The sequence below is a fragment of the Danio aesculapii genome, chromosome 1, assembly GCF_903798145.1.
Source record: "Danio aesculapii chromosome 1, fDanAes4.1, whole genome shotgun sequence".
Taxonomy (NCBI): domain Eukaryota; kingdom Metazoa; phylum Chordata; class Actinopteri; order Cypriniformes; family Danionidae; genus Danio; species Danio aesculapii.
The window spans coordinates 10,087,877-10,110,312 of NC_079435.1; the positions used below are offsets into that span (position 1 = coordinate 10,087,877).

The following is a 22,436-nucleotide window of genomic DNA, read 5'->3' on the forward strand; positions in this document are numbered from 1 at the left end:
TCAACAGTCTGAGGTATCAAGACATTTGTTCTGCCCGTTACATTACAAATCACAGGAGAGGGCAAATTCTTCAGCAGGATAGCGCTCCTTCTCATGCTTCAGCCTCCACATCAAAGTTCCTGAAAGAAAAGAAGGTCAGGGTGCTACAGGATTGGCCAGCCCAGTCACCAGAAATGAACATTATTTAGCATGTCTGGGATAAGATGATGGAGGAGGCATTGAAGATGAATCCAAATAGTCTTGATGAACTCGCTTTCTCACATGACTTTCTTTAAATAATAACTAAATAACACATTTAGTTTACTTAATTTACTTAATTAAGATTGCAATATATTACTTTTAAAAGTAACTTTATCTGACAGGTATGCATTTTAAAATGAAAATACCTGATTTACATATCAATTAATTAACATAATTTAATAAAACATTTAACTGCTTTAGTCCTGCACTTTCAAGGGTAGAAATTTTACATAGTCGTAATAATATCTCAGCAAATCATTCACTTATTTTCTTTCGGTTTAGTCCCTTTATTAATCCGGGGTCGCCACAGCAGAATGAACCACCAACTTATCCAGCATATGTTTTACGCAGCGGATGCCCTTCCAGCTGCAACCCAGTACTGTTGAAACACGCATACACTCTCATTCACACACATACACTACGGACAATTTAGCCTACCCAATTCACCTATACCACATGCCTTTGAACTGTGGGGGAAACCGGAGCACCCGGAGGAAACCCACACCAACACGGGGAGAACATGCAAACTCCACACAGAAATGCGTACTGACCCAGCCGAGGCTTGAACCAGTGACCTTCTTGCTGTGAGGTGATCATGCTACCCACTTCGCCAACCCTCAGCAAATCATTTTTTTTACATTATCAATTGTTTACCTTTTTAAAAAATGCACTCTATCTGTTGTGCTCTTCTGTTCTTGTTGTTTTACACTCAGTGCACTTTTTCTTGGCTGATGTCAATGTGAACTGGCAACCGGTCTGCTTTTCTATCTGCTAATTGTACATGTTGTCTAGGAACATAAAGTCACAGCTTTTACAGCTTTAGTGAACGGCTCAAAGCCTTCAGACAATAAAGAGCAAGCTGTGACTGTTAGCATTAGGTAATTGGCTTCTGGATCGATGTTGGCCATATTAAAAAAAAAAGCAGAACTTGTTCAGTACCTCCAAAAGTAGAACTGTGTCTGTGCAAAAACTTTTGGAAAAGTGTATTCATTTTTTCCTAAAACTACTAAATTGTTCCAATCCATAGTCAGCGGTAAACAATATTTTCGTAGTTTTATAAGATGCATTTTGTGGATTTTATATAAAAATACAATAAAAAATACTATTAAAATATACCTTACCTGTTACAAAGTAGAATTAGCAATTAGTAATAGTAATTTCACAGTTAATAAAACTAGCAAGATTAGAATTGAACTTACTCTTATATAAGTGTTAACAGACTAATATGAATACCTTTCAACAAACAACATTAAAAAAACATCTACAATTCAGAATTCAACTAAATTAATTATTAGACTTTAAAACTCTATTGAGCTGAAATTTGAGTTGTACAATTAGTGTTAGAATTGTATCCATACTTTAAATAGTGGGTTTAAACTCATTTTTACCAGATAATTTTCACATTTTACACAGAGTTGTACTCATTGCCTAAATCAACTTACATTGCTAAAAGAGTCGAATGTACTGAACATACTGTTTACTGTCAAATAAATACTGTTTCTTTTCGTGCAATAAAAAATAACATAACTTTTAAAGTTCATTAAAAAAAACTTTTAGAATCAGTGAAATATAATCCAAAAAAACTTACTAACTTAATTAAAATCCTTAAATTATAACTGTAGTTACCATTTGAATATTGGAATTGTATCAATTCTCTCAATAGATCCTACGTAAATACATCTAAAGACGAAAAGCTGCAGTTCAGCTTAGTTTCCACTGGGTGGCGCTGTGAGCTTTCAGATCATCCAATCACTGCTCTTTAAGAAAAACTGGCTATTACAGTGCTTCGACATTAGAAGTGTTACTTTGATTATACTGTATGTTTTTATTAAATTGATCTAATGTCTTGTCATATTTATTTACATTAGTTTTATGTTAAAGAGATAGTTTCTTCTGTTGAACACAAATGAAGATATACTGAAGAATGCTGGAGAAACAAAACAGCCATCCATTATATTTTCAGTTCCTACTATGGATGTCACTGGCTGCTTTTTTTCCAACATTCTACAAAATATCTTTTTTGTGTTTAACAGGGGAAGGAAACTCAAACAAATTTAGAACGTGGTTGAGAAACACTGAACTAAAAGCTTTGCATCTCTCTCCCTCTTTGTCAGGTCTTCGACAGGAAGGTCTGTTCAGAGTGAACGGCAGTGTGCGGACAGTGGAGAACCTACGGCAGAGGTTTGATGGTGGAGAAGCAGTGGATCTGGATCAGGAAGCGGATGCGTTTGCAGTAGCCAGTTTACTGAAGCAGTTCTTGAGGGATCTTCCTGAAGGCCTCATCCATCCCTCCATCCACAAACCTCTCATTCAGCTCTACCAGGGTGAGTCCCCTTCAGTCTACATTCACCTTATTCACCTTTTTATTATTTCGTCTTTAAAACGAATGCTACAGGGCGGTATGACGGCGTTCCTTTTCGCGCTTACCAGCTAACCGCTTACCTCTGTGTGGACGGTTTTTCCGCTGTTACCAGTTTGCTTATTAGCTCGTCATTGTATGTCTGCGGATATGAGACACAGAGAAGAGTTGACCCCAATGATGGGGTTCGAGTCCGGTAAAGAACAGATCCAAAAAAGTGACAAAAACAGAAGCCAAAAACACAATAAACAAGTAAATAACAGGGTGAGAATGTGGTAATATCTGAAAATGTGGTAAAAATCAGGCGAGGGCTTTTCTTTTTCTGAATTGCTTTTGAAAACACTGTCGGTTGGGTTTAGGGAAGGCAGTGGGCGGGTCAATCAGTGCTTTAGAAAGCACTATTGGTTGAATTTTAGGGAAGGAAGAGTGTGAGCCAGTCAGTCAGTCAGTCAACAGCGTCCTCTTGTGGATTTACACGAGAACAGCAGGCACGAATGGCACTCGTGAGAGAAATTGGAGATCTCAAAAAGTAAAAACAGCGGCCTATGGTAGATTTGCCAAAACAAAATCTGCAAAAATGTACCTCCTGGGTGGCCGGGAAGTGCAAAACAACATTACAAAGTGTAAAACACTTTTACGAAGCTCGAGACAAATTTACATTTTGAAAAACGTTTTTACCTATTATAAAACACGATTACATAGGAAAAACGATTTTACCAAGGACGAAACAAATTTACATTTTAGAAAAAAATTAACAAGACGCAAAACACTTTTACAAGTCCCGAAACAAATTTACAATTACAGATTCTTTACGGAAAGGGAATGTACCACACACCGGAATTGACGCGGAATGTACCACACACCGGAAGTGACGCGGAATGTACCACACACCGGAAGTGACGCGAAATGTACCACACACCGGAAGTGACGCGGAATGTACCACACACCGGAAGTGACGCGGAATGTACCATACACCGGAAGTGACGCGGAATGTACCACACACCGGAAGTGACGCGGAATGTACCACACATCGGAAGTGACGTGGAATGTACCACACACCGGAAAAAATATGCTCGTATGTGACTTTGTAGACACAGGTTAACATGAGTCCAAAGGCACAGGTTAACATGAGTCTATAAAAATCATGGTTTGACCAATTGCGATAAAACACCATTTTGTCATTTAGAGCTCTTCTGAGAAAATATCAGCGTGAGAGTATGTAAAAACAAGTTAACACGAGTCCACAACCAAAGCACGACATATGTTGACTGATAAAAATATCAAAACCGACCTTAACATGTACTCCGGAATAGCTCAGTTACATAGGTCGATTGGTATGTGCTGAACGTTTTGACTTGGGTTCGAATCCCATTGATGACATGTCAATACTAATTACTTCTTTACATTAATTTTGGTTATAAACTGTTCTGCCACACAAATAATAAAATAAATAATGTTTACAATGATGCAGTGGCGCAGTAGGTAGTGCTGTCGCCTCACAGCAAGAAGGTCGCTGGTTCGAGCCTCGGCTGGGTCAGTTGGCGTTTTTGTGTGGAGTTTGCATGTTCTCCCTGCGTTTGCGTGGGTTTCCTCCGGGTGCTCCGGTTTCCCCCACAGTCCAAAGACATGCAGTACAGGTGAATTGGGAAGGCTAAATTGTGCGTAGTGTATGAATGTGAGTGAATGTGTGTGGATGTTTCCCAGAGATGGGTTGCGCCTGGAAGGGCGTCCGCTGCGCTAAACATGTGCTGGATAAGTTGGCAGTTCATTCCGCTGTGGTGACCCCTGATTAATAAAGGGACTAAGCCGAAAAGATTGATGAATGAATGAATGTTTACAATGACACTGACACCAAGTAATAATAATATTTTTTTAATGTTCACCATGTCCATTACAAACTACCCTTATTGGATGGATATTAATTATTATTTCTTAAATATATAATTCAATATGTTTAATTTTATTATTATTAACGTTTAATATTAACATTACAATCTATTTATTTCATAATAGCAAATCAGGTCATCGGTTTAGTAGCAGTGAAACCTGCTAATCTGTTGATCAACTGAGATGATTTAGGTGAAGGGTTATGATTCTATCTTAAGCTTATGAGTCAGTGATTGAGCAGAGCTTCTCCTATTGTTCAGTTTAATGTAGACTACATCAGAACCAATGTCTTAAAGAGGCTGGATGTTGGCTTCTGAACGGTGTAAAAGATTAGATGAAGCATAATTTTACAGGCTCAGATCCAGTGGATCCATTAAAATGTGACTTTACTTTGATTAATGTTATCTTGGTGTCAGCGGTGCATCAATAAACACATTAGATCCAAAGTAAGACTTCCTAAATAAGGAATTATATATATCCTGAATATCCTGAAGGAATTACACAATCCACATCTTAATTTTAATTTGTGTTTACTTTGACTTTAGAAAGATTACGGTAATCAAAAGTCAGTATACATGGTAGATTCTTAACCAGAGCATTGTCTTAGTCATGTTTATATCAGAAGATTCTCGCACTCTTTATAGCATGTGTGAGACACTATATATCCTGCACAGATGGTCCAACCCAATGCCAAAAAACCAAGTTTAAAACTGACACACATTTTTACTGGGAGTGTTTTTTTGTCATTTATAATATTATATAATATTATATATTATAGTATTATATATTTATAATATTCTCTGACACAAACAAATGTGATTGTCCATTGCAGACAAGATGGAATTTTTGATTTGACCTGATTCAGATTGTGTTGATCAAATATTAGATTATTGGTAGTGAATTCTGGCTTACCTTTCCATTGATTCCATTGGAGTTTATGAGGCAGTCAGACTTTAATTTTGTCCATCTAAGCATGATGCGGTCTTTTCTCTTTCTGCCACACATAAACACACCGTTTTAGCTGTCACCCTTCCCCTAGTTCTTACAGAGTAGTTCTGAGTCAGCTTTATTCACTTCCACATCCACACCACACAAATAATCCCTGTCGCCACTTTTCCTCAGCAGCTGCTACTGTTCTGTTACCAGGCATAGTACAAATTATACAACAAAACCGTATTATTATACAACGTACACAGTATTTCAAATATAGAATTTTATTTGTGTAGATATTAATAATTGCATTGTTACTGCAATGTAATACATTTTAAGTAATGACAAATATCAACATTATATAAGCAGTTTATAGGTGATAAATAGCCAAAATAAAAATTATTATTTAAAAGTTACAAGTTGCGTTTTTACAACAGTTTGATTGTATGTATAAAAAAAAGAAAATCTCAAAAACTCTTTTTTACGAGGAACTACTTTCTTCTGCCATTCATTTACATCACGTCAGAAACAACAGAAACCATTATTAATTCACAAACGTCACTTTAGAGCTAGTGTTTGAATAATTCTCTAGCGTAATGTCTAAAGTGATGACAAAACAGGTGATTTTGCTCACATTTTAAGATTATAAGGCTGAACGGCATGAAATGTCATCAGTCTACAGAGATTTCTCAGTTTTTCTCTGTGCAATCGAGAGATGACAATAATGAACCCCAAAACAGCCAAAGCAAAGCAAACACTAGCAGATTACTATGGTATACATACAGCACTACAACATACAAAAGAGAGAGAGATCACCTTAGAAAGTCACTTACCTGATTTATAATGATTTGATCAACTGTAGTTTGAATTTTATGATGAGTTTTTCTCCCCTTAGGACTTATTATGGGGTCTCTGTTGCCATTTCAAGAGTTCACACTTAGCTCACGATTTATACATAGCTTGTTTGGCGTGCTGTCCCGGGAGAGAGCCCTGAGCGCCAAGGGATCCTCGAGCCCAGGGCTCCCTCCTTTCACAGGGCGAGGGGAGATTGAGCTCCGGTCGATCTGAAACTCCCCTGCTGCTGAGGCCAAGGTGAACATCCTGAGAGTAAGACATTAGAAAAAAATTTAGGCTTATTTTATCTATAATATAGAGCACATTTGGATGGTGGGAGGAAACCGGGGAACCCGGGGGAAACCCACGAGGACACAGGAAGAATATGCAAACTCCGCACAGAAATACCAGATGGCCCAGTGAAGATCCAATGCCATTGGTATTCTTGTTGTGAGGTAACAGTGCTAGTCACTGGGCCACCGTGCAGCCCATTCTGGATAAAGGTGGAAAAAAGGGAGGAGGGGGGTTTCTTCCAGATGAAGATAGTTGTGGAGAGGAAATGAGGATATATATAGTGACTTGGGATCCTTTGATTGGAGGATCATGATTAGCTAATGTGAACCAGCTGGGTCAATCATGAGCACATGCTCCTCTCAAAATTAGTTTAAAATTAAACTTCACTTTGTGGCAGAACGTCAGCCATCTTTGCTCTGCTCAGTATGACAGGCTGATAGACGGCGACATGCTGTATCTTCGAAATTAAGAATATTTAAAATAGGCACTATATCCTTATAAATAAACTCCATGGTTGCAATCTAAACAACTAGATTCTTGCCTTAAAAAAGCCTCAAAAGTACATTATGTTGTCCAACGATTAATCACAATTCATCTTTGCCCAGCACTAATTCATACAAAAACCCAAGTTTAATTACTACAATGTAAATATATTATACTTGCGTGCGCTATAATTAATGAAAAAAATACAGTATTACTGTATCTGGAATATTATATAATTATAATAATTTTATATTTGGTTTCTCCTCAGCTCTTTTCTGAATGTTTCTTTAATATTTTCTATACTCTGAAGATTTTTAACCATATAAAACCCTTTTATTTTGTATTTCTGTCAGAGTCCAGCGAGGCTGATTTCTGTCATGCCCTGCGTGAGCTCCTCTGCCAGCTACCAGATCTCCACTACAGTCTCCTGCGGTACTTATGTCACTTCCTGTCGCAGGTGGAGCAAGAACACGCCCACAACCGCATGACCACCAGCAACCTGGCCACTGTGTTTGGACCAAACGTCTTCCAGTAAGTCACGCAATTCAACAAACTAACAAACAAACCAATTTGATATTCAGCGCCAGTTCTTAATAGCAAATATTGAAGAGAGCAGTAGCATGTAGCAGTAGACTTATTATGTGGTCTCTGTTGCCATCTTGTGGCAGAACGTCAACCGTCTTTGCTCTGCTCAGTATGACAGGCTGATGCCGCTGACGCACTAAATATTTAAAAAAGGCATTATCCTTATAAATAAACTGGCAGTAGCATGCTAGTCGATATCTAGCAACTAACAACTATATAAACACATTCACTAAGTTTTCAGAAAGTCCCTGCTTCAGTTTAGAAGTTGTAACCTCTTTTCCTCCATCACTGTCTGAACTACTGTTTGAATATTTAAGACTTTATTCTACTACTTACAATTTAGCCGTGTGAGGTTAGTTTGTTTTGTTGTTTCTAGAGCATTGGAATAGCATGTGAAGGTCTATTCACACAGTTGAGACAAGCACCAAACAAATAGTGTTGTTTTTAACAGGCTCATTGTAAAAACCTAGCCCCGTATACATTTCTGGAGAGCGCAAATTATGTAGCCAGAGCTCCGTATGGCTGCATTTCGTCTTCACCTCTGTGTGGATTGCTTTTACACTGCTAACAGTTTGCCCAGTGGCTCGCTGTGTACGTCGGCGGACTTAATGCGCAGAGAGGAGTTGACTATGATGACGGGGTTCGAGTGGGGGTTTTGTATAAACAAAAGGCAAAATATAAAATAAACAAGTAAATAACGGTGAGAATGTGGTAAGATCTGAAAACATGCTAAAAATCAGGCAGCCACGAGTGCTTTTCTTATTCTGGATTGCGTTTGAAAACACTGTCGGATGAGTTTAAGGAAGGCAGTGGGTGAGGGGATCAGTGGGTCGGTCAGTCAGTCGACAGAGGCCTCTGGTGGATTCATGCAAGAACAGCAGGCGCGAATGGCACTCGCGAAAAAATTTGAGATCTGAAAAAAAAAAAAAAAGAGTACACAGTGGCCTCTGGTGGATTCGCGAAAACAAATACTAAATAAAAAACGCAGCTCCTGGGATGTATTTCGTGATCTCCAGAAATGTATACAGGGGTACGTATCCATAATGAGCCTGGGTTAGTTGTTTTCGTCAGTGAAAATTATGACTAAATATCATCGTCAACAAACTTTTTTTCATGTGTCTAAAATAAAACAAAGCACACTGTAAATTCTGATCACGTGACCTTGACTAAAGTTAAATGTGTAATGCAATATTGACGAATAAAAACCGATGAAATGTGGTCTACAAAATAAGAACTATGCTAAAATGTCTCTTCATTTTTGTTGACCAAGACGATACACAATGAAATGTTTTGTTTTCGTTTTGTTTAGTCGCATTATTATTATTATTTTATTATTAAGGCTGCACTGCACAGACGCAGATGACATCCCTTCCTCAAGGCACAATTATCCAAATTCAAACAATTGAACACGTTCAGTCGGCTCTGATTTATTCTGACCAGGGACCAGATCAAAGACTATAGATTTACAAAGATGTTTCACTCGTATTACTGTGAATAGGGAAAAGTGCAACGCTCTGTATGGCGACCACAGCCAAAGAAGTCCTGCTTTCCATTCGAAATAGCCAATTGTCAGTCTTTTAGCCACGCGGTTGTTTGGGGGAGGGGTCTCTAAAGATTAGTTGATTTGTCTGTCACGGCAAGCCCTGACAGTTGGCGACTACTGTGTGCCTGCATTGATTTTGACAGGAGAAAAGTGTTGTCCCTGTTTCTTTCCTCAGGTTTGTTCTGTTTTCTATTGTTTATATCTACATCACTTTGTTACCATTGAAATGGCCATAAAGAAAATTGGTGTCTGTCAAGCCAATCTTTGCGCATACGTACTTCAGAATCTCGCCAAAAGTAGCAGGTCATCAGGGTACTTCTCGCATACTGTTTTTCCAATACTATGAATTCTGACATTTCCCAGAGATGGGTTGCAGCTGGAATGGCATCTGCTGCGTAAAACATATGCTGAAAAAGTTGTCGGTTCATTCCGCTGTGGCGGCCCCTGATTAATAAAGGGACTAAGCTGAAAATAAAATAAATGAGTTAATTAATTAATTCTGATATACTACTCGGCTCACTTACTGTTTTTAACATGCTATATAGTATGTAAGTATGCAATTTCGGACACAGTCCTGATCTATGTGGTGTGAATCTGCCTTAAAGGCTCTGCCCTCTTCCAGAAAGGAGCAGCTTATTTGCATTTAAAGGGATATGGCCTTACATACAATAAGCAATAAGCCCTTACATCCAAATATAGCAATAATAAATGATTTACAGTATATTGAGTCGAAGCTTTATGCACAAATTCTGCACACACCAGAGATTTATTTAATATATTTGAAAAAAAGGTCATGTCCCCTTTAACATTACATTGAAGTTTACTGCAGTGCATTTATTTCTGTCGCACAGATTGACTTGTGGAAATAATTAGAAGTGTCTCTGCATGCATCGGCGAGCTACAGTATGTGTGTCATGCGTCATTAGCTGCATGTTGCAGTGTATATTCTGGGTGTCGTGTTCTCGGTGCTGCTGGTCATTGGCTGTATTGTGGATTGATCTGCACGTGTGTGTGTCAGAAACATTTCACACGACCCTTGACCAAGCCCACAACACCACGGCACAGTTTCACTGATCAATGACTTTGTTTTTCACACTTTAACCTGCTTACTGTCAATCAAACCTCACATAATATAATATAATATAATATAATATAATATAATATAATATAATATAATATAATATAATATAATATAATATAATATAATATAATTTTTACACAGCGGATGCTCTTCCAGCTGCAACCCATTTCTGGCAAACATCCATACACACTCATTCACACTCATACACTATGGACAATTTAGCTTACCCAATTCACCTGTACCGCATGTCTTTGAACTGTGGGGGAAACCGGAGCACCCGGAGGAAACCCATGCGAACGCAGGGAGAACATGCAAACTCCACACAGAAACGCCAACTGACCCAGCCGAGGCTCGAACCAGCAACCTTCTTGCTAGTATTGCTAATATAATATACATTAGGGCTGCTCAATTATGGGAAAAATCATAATCATGATTATTTTGGTCATAATCGTAATCACGATTATTCAAAACGATTACAGTTGTCAAAATTATTCAAATTTATTATGTTTTTTTTTATAAATATTTCCCAAATGATGTTTAACAGAACAAGGAATTTTTCACAGTATTTCCTATAATATTTTTTCTTCTGGAGAAAGTCTTATTTGTTTTATTTTGGCTAGAATAAAAGCAGGTTTAAATATTTTGAAAGCTATTTTAAGGTCAATATTATTAGCCTCCTAAAGCTATAAATTTTTTTGATTGTCTGCAGAAGAAACTACTGTTATACAATGACTTGCCTAATTACCCTAATTAAGCCCTTGAATCGCACTTTAATCTGAATGCTTGTATTTTGAAAAGTATCTAGTCAAATATTACTTACTGTCATCATGGCAAAGATAAAAGAAATCAGTTATTAGAAATGTGTTTTTAAAACTATTATGATTAAAAATGGGTTAAAAAAAATCTTTCCATTAAACAGAAATTAAGGGTCGCCAATAATTCAGGAAGGCTAATAATTCTGACTTCAACTGTATATACAGTTATTTTCCACCCTGTAAATAAGGAATGGGTAATAAATACAATAGAATAAAAATATGAAACTAACTGTGCTTTAAGCATCTTCACTAAAAGATAAAAACTTTAATTATAGCTACAGCAGTCCTTCAGTCAAGAGCAGTGAGGGATTTTCTCCTTTTGTTGTTTGATTAATGATAAAAACAGTCGGCAGCAGGAATATTGCGCACTGTCACTTTAAGAGCAGTGCGGTTCTGTTTAATGGTTTCACTTTCACACGTCTTTTGATTCTCAACTCGTTTGTTTATTACAAAAATGAGGGTTAATATGAATAATCACTAAACACCGCGTTTTGACACCTATTTGACCATTAAAGCGCTCACATTAAGATGACTTTAGATGTGTGTGCTCTGCTCGTCTCTGAGGCTGAGCGCGCACACACAACAGCATGCGATCTCTTTCGCGCTTTTAAAAACATAAATGATTCAAATGTACATCAATGAATGATGCGCATCCCGTGCTGCAAACGTTATTGTGATATATCATACATCACAATCACTTTTCATTACATAAAAGTAAAAAATTGTTTCATTCTAGATTTTTTTTAATTCTCAAATTGTTTTCTTAGACTTTATTCTTGATTTGTATTATTTTAGGTCATCTTTTTGACTATTCTTATCATTTTTGTTATTTTGATTCATGTAGTTTCACATAATTGTTGAGTTTTGCTTGTTTGTAACATTATTTTAAATTAAAAAATAGTAGAATCTTTTTGGCATCATAAAAAACAACATTATAACATATTATGCCCATTATCTTATACCGCAGCATGCTTTTTTTCTTAAAGGTGCTGCATGTAAATACTTGCACATGATGAAGTCAGATAGTCTACTTTGAAAATGTGAGTTAGGTGCCGGAACGTCTATCTTTGTTTTGGTTCATTTACCCGCCCACTGCCAGTTTAGCCAATTATATTTCAGCACCCCGGGTTGACTTGGTGGAACACAGCACATTTGATTCATTCAGTCAAAGTCTCACTCTCAAAGTGTTCGTTCACAACCGAAATCCAACCTCCAGTGGACAGTAGTAGACCAGGAAATGCGATGCAGATTCAGAGTTCCACATGAGGTTATTAATTAGCAAATAATATAAAAATATTACGAACATAAACATTAGATGAGAAGGTTACATTGTAACCCCGTGTCCTAACAACACGCTACATGGCGACCAGATATTTAAATTAAGCCAATCAAAAGCACAGAATAGTGCACTCACTGCACTTCAACCAAATGGTAAGGTTTAAAATCTATTAATACATATTAAACCTCTTTAACATTATGAAACGTACCTGCTGAATCACTGATATGTGTCGGCTTACACTGAGTCACAGTTCTAAAGTTCCATTTCAAACGGTTTATTTTATTTTCAAGATCTGAGGTGAACTATCTGCTGCTGCTTTCAGTTGAATGGCAATAAATGTCATGTAAAATAGCATTCAAACTCACATTATTAACACTGAATAAAGCACATGAGGTGTAACGGAGCTGATCATTGTCAGTTTTCAGCTGCAAGAAATAGAAGCTGTTTCTAAAATATAAATTTCAAATAAAATAAATAAATAAATAAATAAATGTACAAAAAATAAAATATAAATAAATAAAATATAAAATTCAAATAAAATAAATAAATAAATGTAAAAAATAAATAAATAAAATATAAATTTCAGGTGTTGGTTAGAACAAAAACTCCTTTTAATATTGAAAATATTCCTTCTATGGTGTGCCGTTGCCCTTATTTAGAACATGATTTATATCAGCCTTAAATCAGCCTTTAGGCTTAACAGTCAGGCACATTACTGTTGGTGTAGACAATCTGGCAACCTGAGCTAGCGTGTGTTTTGAACCAGGAGTGCAATACCTAGTTCAACCACTGGGTGTCAAACTTACATATTCCATCTTTAATTATGACAGTTAAAATTAGGATTGATAGGAAAATGTCATAATATTGTGACATAAGTATAAATGATCATTTATGTCATAGATTGAATTCTATGAATTCTGATCATGTCATATTTTTGACTAGTTTTTTTCCTTGTAATTTCATTTTTTTCAGTCAGAATTGGTGTACCAAAACATTATTTTCCTCTCATTTATCAGAAACATTTAGCCTATAATATTGTCATATAATTATAAATTGTCATTGATGGATGGAAGAATTCTAATGTCATGATTTTGACATTTGTTTTACCTCATACTTCCTTTTTTCCTGCCATAACTGGTGGAAGCATGATAATTTTTTCTTATTTCTCAGAAATATCAGATCTTCTGGAGAATTTAAGATGTCATTATATGTGTAATAAAGTAACTTTTACGCAGGTTTTGTTTGGTTCTCCCTCTCCTGGACTCCAACAGAGGGGGCCAAAGTCCCTCAGGACTGTCAGCGAACACAAATATCACTTACATACTTTCTGCACTCATAAATTACTCGGTTGTTATTTTCAGGCCCTGAAACACTTAGGCTGATTATTCACAACTGAACGGCTTTGAGAAAAAAAACAGGCCAAGATTATTCCAGATACCATCTGCCCTACAACGCAAACCAAACACACATAAAACACACATAATAACTGCACATTCAAGATTTATGTAGACACCTTTTAATATTTTCAGTGTAGTTTATGTCTTGAGGATGCTGAAAATTATGTAATGTGATATGATGAAGACATTGCAGATGAATAGAGCAAAAAAAAAAAACATTAATAGTTCATATTTCCAGTTCATTTAAATATAGAATTACATTTAACTTCTGCACTTTACATTTATAGCATTATTAATCAATTATGATTAATAATTATAATTAATAATCAATAAGCCCTTAAACCCTCCGCGAACACGGGGAGAACATACAAACTAGAAATGCCAGTTGACCCAGCTGAGGCACGAAACTGCGACCTACTTGCTGTGAGGTGATCATGCTACCCACTGCGCCACCTTTTTTCATTTGACTTTTAATTCTTGATTTTTTTTCTTGACATTGTACATGTTATTCTTCAATTTATTTTCGATTTCGTAAAAACATTATTTTTATTTTAAATTTATATTACTTTTGCCTTTTTATTTATTTTATTCTTGGTTTATTTTTTCTACATTCTTAATTTTTATACATTTTTTATTGTTTTTCATAATTTATTTTTATATTTTTTATTTTCAACTTTTTCATTTGACTTTTAATTCTTGATTCATTTTTTACTCTTGACATTTTTACATTTTACATGTTATTCTTCATTTATTTTTGTTTTCATTTAAATTTTATGTTTGTTTTATTTTAAATTTAATATTTATATTACACTTCATTGATTTTATTTATTTTCGAATTCTTATTTTATTTTTGATAATTAAAGTAATTAATTTTTATGTTCTTTTTTCTTTTTTTCATTTTACTTTTAATTCTTGATTTCTTGACATTTTTACATTTTACATGTTATTCTTAATTTATTTTTGTTTTGGTTTAATTTTTATTTTAGTTTTATATGAAGTATATTATATATATATATATATATTTAAATATGCACAATATGCATTTGAATTGAAATCTACATATGAGATCAAATTCCCACCTAAAGTATCGCGGTCGTAGATAGAAAAATAATGCCAAAAATAATAAAATTAACCAAAACAAAAATAAATTAAGAATAACATGTAAAATGTAAAAATGTCAAGAAATCAGGAATTAAAAGTAAAATAAAAAAGATAAAAGAACATAAAAATTAATTACTTTAATTATCAAAAATAAAATACCCCCCCCCCAAAAAAAAAACTAAGAACTCAAAAATAAATAAAATAAATGAAGTGTAATATAAATATTAAATTTAAAATAAAACAAAAATAAATTGTAAATGAAAACAAAAATAAATTAGGAATAGCATGTAAAATGTAAAAATGTCAAGAATAAAAAATAAATCAAGAATTAAAAGACAAACGAAAAAGTTGAAAATAAAAAAAATAAAAAAATAAATTATGAAAAACAATAAAAAAATATAAAAATTAAGAATGTAAGTCATAAGGAGTAATATAAATTTAAAATAAAAATAATGTTTTTACAAAAATGAAAATAAATTGAAGAATAACATGTACAATGTCAAGAAAAAACATCAAGAATTAAAAGTCAAATGAAAAAAGGTGGCGCATTGGGTAGCATGATCACCTCACAGCAAGTAGGTTGCTGGTTCGAGCCTCAGCTGGGTCAATTGGCATTTCTGTGTGAAGTTTGCATGTTCTCCCCAAGTTCGTGTGTTATAATTTTACACACAATGTTAATATTTTGATTTTCGCGCATTATTTTTCTATCCACGACCGTGATACTTTAGGCGGGAATTTGATCCCATATGCACAGATACAAACTGATAATGTGCGACAAAAACAGCTTTGAGATTTTGGGCTTTTCATGGTGTTTTTTCAATCAAATCACTGTTTTAATATGCAGTGTCCTTTCTTAAGAAATGCAAACTGATTCATTAATTTTTCCATTTCTCATTACCGGATACTCTATTCACCGGTATGTCTAGTAAGGTAGCAAGTTGCCAGCCAATGCAATTTGAACGCAAGCACTATTAATAAATCAGGTGGTCAGTTTCAGGGAATCCCTGTCACTACAGCATGTGTGTTTGACACCTTGACGTGTGTGTGTAACCTCAGCTAGTGTGAATTGGAAGTGACAAAACCCTGTTCACATATTTCTTAAGTCTCCCTGTACAACATGTTCTTTTTATCGGGGAGAATTAAACTACAAATACAGCTGTCAGCTTTAGCACCTACTGACCCCATACGGTAGCAGAGTTTACTGTATGTTTATGACTCTCTATCATCAGGCAGTATCTCACTGTGGGCACACACACACTTAGGAAATAGTATCATTTTTCATTTGACTTTTTTTTTTCCTTTCTTTTGTTTTATTATTGAATATTATTTTATTATATTTTTGATAATTAAAATAAAAAAATTTTTATGATTTTTATTTTCGTCTTTTTTCGTTTTTACTTTTAATTCATTTTATTATTCTTGACATTTAAACATTCATTCATTGATTCATTTTCGGCTTAGTCCCTTTATTAATCCGGGGTCGCCACAGCGGAATGAACTGCCAACTTATCCAGCATGTTTTCACGCAGCAGATGCCCTTCCAGCCGCAACCCATCTCTGGGAAACATCCACACATACTCATACACTACGGACAATTTAGCCTACCTAATTCACCTGTACAGCATGTCTTTGGACTGTGGGGGAAACCGGAGCACCCAGAGGAAACCCACGGGTATGCAGAGAGAACATGCAAACTCCACACAGAAACGCCAACTGACCCAGCCGAGGCTCGAACCTATGACCTTCTTGCTGTGAGGCAACAGCACTACCTATTTTTGGTTTCATTGAAACTTTAATTCTGTTTTATTTTTAATTTAATATTTTTATTCTGCCTGACTTATTTATTTTATTCTTGTTTTATTTAAAAAATAAAATAAAATGAGTTTTTTTGATCATTAATTTACTTTTTATGTATTTATTTTTCTCTTTTTTCATTTTACTTTTAATTCTTGGTTCATTTTTGTATTCTTGACATTTAAACACTTTAAATCTTATTCAAAATTAATTTTTGTTTTCATTTAAACTGTATTTATGTTGTATTTTAAATGCAATATTTATATTACTTCTGACTTATTTCATTATTGTTTTTTTCTACATTCATATTTTTTATTATTGCATTTTTGATCATTAAAATTATTTATTTTTATGTTTTTTATTTTCATCTTTGTTTTCATTTCACTTTTAATTCTTGATTCTTTTTTTATTCTTGACATTTTAATCATTTTAAATGTTATTCTTAATTTAATTTGTTCTGCTTTTGTTTTATATTATTGCATTAAATTATTACAGTGTTTCCTCTGGGATTTTTTCCAGCTGTGGCAGCAGATCTTTTTTACACAGATCTACCAACTACCTGTGGCGTTATTTCAATGAAACATTTCAACTCGAGACTGCATTTATGTAATAGCCTACGAGCATGCGAATTTCTGCTTGCGCGCCGATTTCCTCTGCTCGTGCACAAAGCTTCCTGCAAGCCCCGTCAAATATACACTGCTCAAGCGCAGATCTTCTTGTGAGCTTTCAAATAAACACTGCTGAAGTGTGATTTAGTACGTTTATGTAACAAGTATGTCTCCAACATTGATTTGATGTGCTAGGAATATTTATGTCTCCAATAGACCTACAGAGTGGTATTAATGCGTCCTAAAGTAAAGTGAAACAGCTATACGCCGTGTTTGCTGGCCTCACGCATCATGCACCTGTGAGTAAGCCAGTCAGTCAGTCAGCACGTAACCTTAAAGGGTTAAACAAATAACGCACAGCACTACTACGGTAACAGAAAGTTCGCGCTGTTATAATTCACTTTCCTTTTAATACATTTTGGTGCGATTATTACCCGCTCATAAAAAAAACACGACTGAATGTTTTGATTGAAAAGCTGTAGCCGTGGCGGGATCAATTTTGGCGTGGCGCCCCGCCAGGGAAGAATGAATGTAGCGGAAACCATGTACTATTATTGGAATATTATATTATTTTCACAATACTTACTGAATTATTTATATATGAAGGGTTTAGATGCAAAAAACCCTAAAAGCTATCTGATATTTTCTTCTAAAATTAGCATGTTTCTCCAACTCCTGTGTGTCGACTCAGTAATTTTGCTTTTATTGACCTTATTCTTCAATGCGGAAGTGTGCGCGTTTTTGCGATTGTTTTAGAACTTCCGATTCAGTTGCCTATGGGAGAAATGACTAGGAGTAATATACGGCAAAAAAATGGTCAAACTATTTACTCTACAAACAAGTGTTTGCATTAGAATACAGACAAAGTAGAATAATATAATAAGAAAATATCAGTTTGCAACACCAAGCAGCAAAACGAGCTGTTTTTAATGTTTAAAAATGAATGGAAGTGAATGAGACCGGAAGTTTCGAGCCAAAATGATTCAAATGGCTGCGCCCACTCATACGCGGAGAATAAGGTGAAGAGTGATGAATAAGTTATTTACATTACCTTTAAAAAAAATAATAACTGAACATAAACATAGGAGGCTGACAAAAACGTCCATTTTAGGAGAACATTTCAGATGGCATTTCGAGGTTTTTGCATCTGAACTTTTCATATAATGACCATTTCTTATTAAAAATCAGATGATGATTGCATGTGATTTGTTAGAAACAGATCTTAAAAAAAACAGGTGTTGTTTCTAGTTTTATGGCTTAATGTGATAGCAGTCAATTACACATTTACTGTAGGTCTTACAGCACGTGTGTCTGTGTGTTTTTTTTTTATTTCCTGCAGTGTGTCATCTGGTTTAGATGGTATACGGGAACAGAATATCTGTAATAACATTATGGCGAAGCTGATTCAGAACTACAGCGCAGTCTTTGAGTCTGAGCTGGAGAAAAAACAGACTGAAGAGGAGCCTTCAAACATCATCATGGTCAAAGTGAGTCTTAATGTTACACGTTTACACAAACATCAACATGTTCCAGTTTCCCTTAAAGTCCAAAGACATGCGGTGTAGGTGAGTGAGCTAAATTGGCCATAGAATGTGTGTGTGAATGTGAGTGTGTATGGGTGTTTCCCAGTACTGGGTTGCAGCTGGAAGGGCATCCGCTGTGTAAAACATGTCGGAATAGCTGGCGATTCATTCCACTGTGGCGACCCCTGATGAATAAAGCGACTGAGTCGAAGGAAAATGAATGATTTAATACTGTACATGTATATATACCAAAGAAGTACTAAATCCTTTGACCGGTAGTGTCTCTCCTTGACCTTGCGTTGTGTCTGTTTGCACCGGCTCGCCAAACGTCATCAAGCTATCTCTCTCATGATGCCACCATCAACAGCATTTTCTTTTCCTCAGTTTCAGTTTCGTCACGTGAAGCCAGCTTCTTCTGAAAGGCATGCGGTCATGTGCGCTAATGCTTTTACTGCTGCGGTCAGAGAGTACAGGTGACCTCATGTCAATCCATCACTGTTTTTTTCTTATGTTCCCAGGAGGCCAAAGCAAACACCGAAAGCACACAGGCGTCACTTTACACTCCGGTTCCACAGACGCAAACTCCACGTGTCAAGAAGATGAAGGTACGGGTGGGTGATCGTATGTGTGTTTGCAGACCTGTATAGGCGATACGGTATACAGATAGCGTGCGGGTGTGTTTCCACAGTCATATGCACTTCAGAAACAGCAGCCGTCCAATAACACTGAGGTGTAAGCTACAATCACAAGACTCAGCTTTCAGTTTAATCCAAATGATGCAGATCTTGAGTCAATCAAAGGCTTTTTTAAGGCCAGTAATGCAGTCATTAGGATTAGCTTTACTTAAAGTGCGCAGGAAATCAAAATATACAATGTTTAGTTTGCTAACGTACATTGTTAGCCTTAAGGTGGACAATTAATCTGATCCGCTTTAAAAAAGCTGTTTGTTTTGGCAATCTAATTAAAATCTATCCATCTGAATGCAAGCCTTTCTCTCGTGACATCAGTTTGACCAGCCTAATCTCACAAGGAAACGTAACTATTTTATATTTTGTCGTGGCTAAATCGTAAAGTGGCTAAATGCATACAAATTTATACAAGTTCAGTCGTACGAAAATGTATAACTTTTAAGTAAGGTTTATTTATAAACTAATTTCGAGAGGATCACGTGCTTATGATTTATCACAGCCGGTCTCGTATTAAGCTAATCCGTATCATCCAATCATATGAGCCATAAGCTACTATAAATAACCACAGTCTTCAGTCCACTTTATCTTCGTTTGCAAGAAACCCCCCTTCCTCCCCATTCTCCTCCTTCACTATAGATCGGGCGGCACGGAGGCCCAGTGGTTTGCACTGTTAGCCCACAGCAAGAACACTGCCAGGTCGGTAGGTGTTTCTGTGAGGAGTACGTATATTCTCCCTGTGTCCGCGTGGGTTTTCCCCGGGTTCTCCGGTTTCCTCCCGCCATCCAAATATATACATCATGCGTAACAATCAAGCATTTGTCTAGCCCCCTTTTTTCCTCACATGTTCCCTTAGCTACTGCAGATGGGGAGTTCTGAGATCCACCGAGCTCAGGCTTCCCTCTCGCTCTGCAAACGGGAGGAAGCCCCGGGCTCGAGGATCCCTTGAGCTCGGGGCTCTCTCCCGGGACAGCATGCCAAACAAGCTTTTGATGAATCATCAGCTAAGTGTGAACTCTTGAAAAGGAGGCATGGCACCAAATGCCACCTCTAAACCAAACTGTCATTGAGGGAAATCAATAAATCGTACAAAACTGTACGAATGAGATCGTAAGATTTCATTTGAATTAGCCACTAAATCAAAAAAGTTACTAATTGCCATGAGATAGCGTCGGTTTGACGGATTGGGCGAGATATGCTAAGCCACGCCCCTCCAGCTGTTAGTTTGCTGCTAGTGAAATATGAGAGGAGGAACACAAAAATAAACCCCACCCCCTATTCAAATATTCTGTTTCAGTTGGAAATACGTCATCATACTGTAAAAAACAGTTTGCAGCAACTTCGAGTTCACGCCATTGGATTCTTTATTGACCATTTCAATGTGGTCATGTCATTGGCGCATGAACATTTCCTGCTTGTTGTCAAGCTATTTTATAACTGTAGCAAAAGTCAATTCAATCAATAATCAATGTTTAAACAGCTAGCATAACATTATTTATCAATATGTAGACCTTTCGGGATTCTCGGAAGCTATGATGATTATTAATGTAAAACAGGAAATACGTTACTATCGTTGTTATTGTTTACATCCCTCAAAATGGTTTGCAATAAATATGTTTATGTGTGTTTAGCATCTGAAAAGTAACAGTAAAAGAGTCATGTTTATTGTGTGTTCAGAGATGCTCTTCTGCAGACCTCGGTTGTAACGAGTGGTTATTTGAGTTACTGTTGCCTTTCTATCAGCTCAAATCAGTCTGGCCATTCTCCTCTGCTCTCTGGCATCAACAAGGCATTTGCGCATACAGAACTGCCACTCACTGGACATTTTCTCTTTTTTAGACCATTCTCTGTAAACCCTTGAGATGGTTGTGCGTGAAAATCCCAGGAGATCAGCAGTTTCTGAAATACTCAGACCAGCCCGTCTGGCACCAACAATCATGTCACGTTCAAAGTAACTTAAATCCTTTCTTCCCCATTCTGATGCTCGGTTTGAACAGCAGCAGATCGTCTTGACCAAGTCTACATGCATTAAGTTGCTGCCATGCGATTGGCCGATTAAAAATCTGCATAAAGAGCAGTTGGATAGGTGTACCTAATAAAGTGGCCAGTGAGTGTGTATCTGTACAATATCAGGTTTTTCCAATATTGTGCAGTGCTAGTTTCAGACAGACTAGATGGAGGTATTTCTCTAATGCACAATATGTGGAAAATGATGTTTTTTTTAACATTATTACATCCAATAAACAAAACAATGGCCCTTTAAAATAGCACCATGTTGCCTCTTTAACAGCACATTAAGACAATCACCACAGAAGGGGCTGGGCCTTAAAGTTACGGGCTCATCCGGGATACTACATCTCTGGAAATTCACATCATGCTGACTTTGGATCAGATTCTTGTGACCTTAATTCCTGTTAAAGGCCTGGCTAGTGATGTATTTGTCTTTCCGATGGGTATTAAAGTTACACCCCTGAGGGTAACACAAAAGGTGTTTTTGTGGACTACAGGATGTGTTTGCTTATGCGCCGAGGAGCAACATTGAGCGAAAGATGAAGAATAGACCTACAGTAGCCCGTGCCAAGTACATATCTTGATAAACACTAAGTCAATAAATATATAAAGTCATCTGCGTATTTGCTCTCTTGATAAACTGCACAAACAGGCACGCTGTAATCAGGTTTTCCCATATTCACCGCGTTTCCTTTTATTATACCGGATTTGTGCAAAATGCATGAAAGAATGAGAGCTCTGTTTTGGGTGAATTGAATTTTCCCTTCTAATTGAATGATGTCAGCTGCATATGACGGTGGTCATGCATACGTGCTCTGAACCATGTGTATGTGTCTGCTGGAGATACACTAGATGGGCTGGGTCTCATGTTTGTGTATGTTCTCTCTATGAAACAGCGTGAACCGTGACGCGCTGAAATGTCTGGCGTGACGTTTTAATAACAATAATATTGTTTCTGTAGATTAAAAAAACGTGTATATAGGTACA

The 22,436-nt window shown here is 36.3% G+C and overlaps 1 protein-coding gene across 7 annotated transcripts in view; it reads left to right on the plus strand.

Moving 5' to 3' along the window:
• fam13a (family with sequence similarity 13 member A) overlaps positions 1-22,436 on the plus strand; it is a 102,150-nt gene that overhangs the window by 7,725 nt on the left and 71,989 nt on the right. For all 7 annotated transcript variants that reach the window (XM_056456545.1, XM_056456548.1, XM_056456544.1 and 4 more), the window contains 4 exons: positions 2,355-2,564; positions 7,381-7,558; positions 18,570-18,717; positions 19,272-19,358. In XM_056456545.1, coding sequence (XP_056312520.1) covers positions 2,355-2,564; positions 7,381-7,558; positions 18,570-18,717; positions 19,272-19,358 — 623 coding nt within the window. The remainder of the gene's footprint in view (positions 1-2,354; positions 2,565-7,380; positions 7,559-18,569; positions 18,718-19,271; positions 19,359-22,436) is intronic.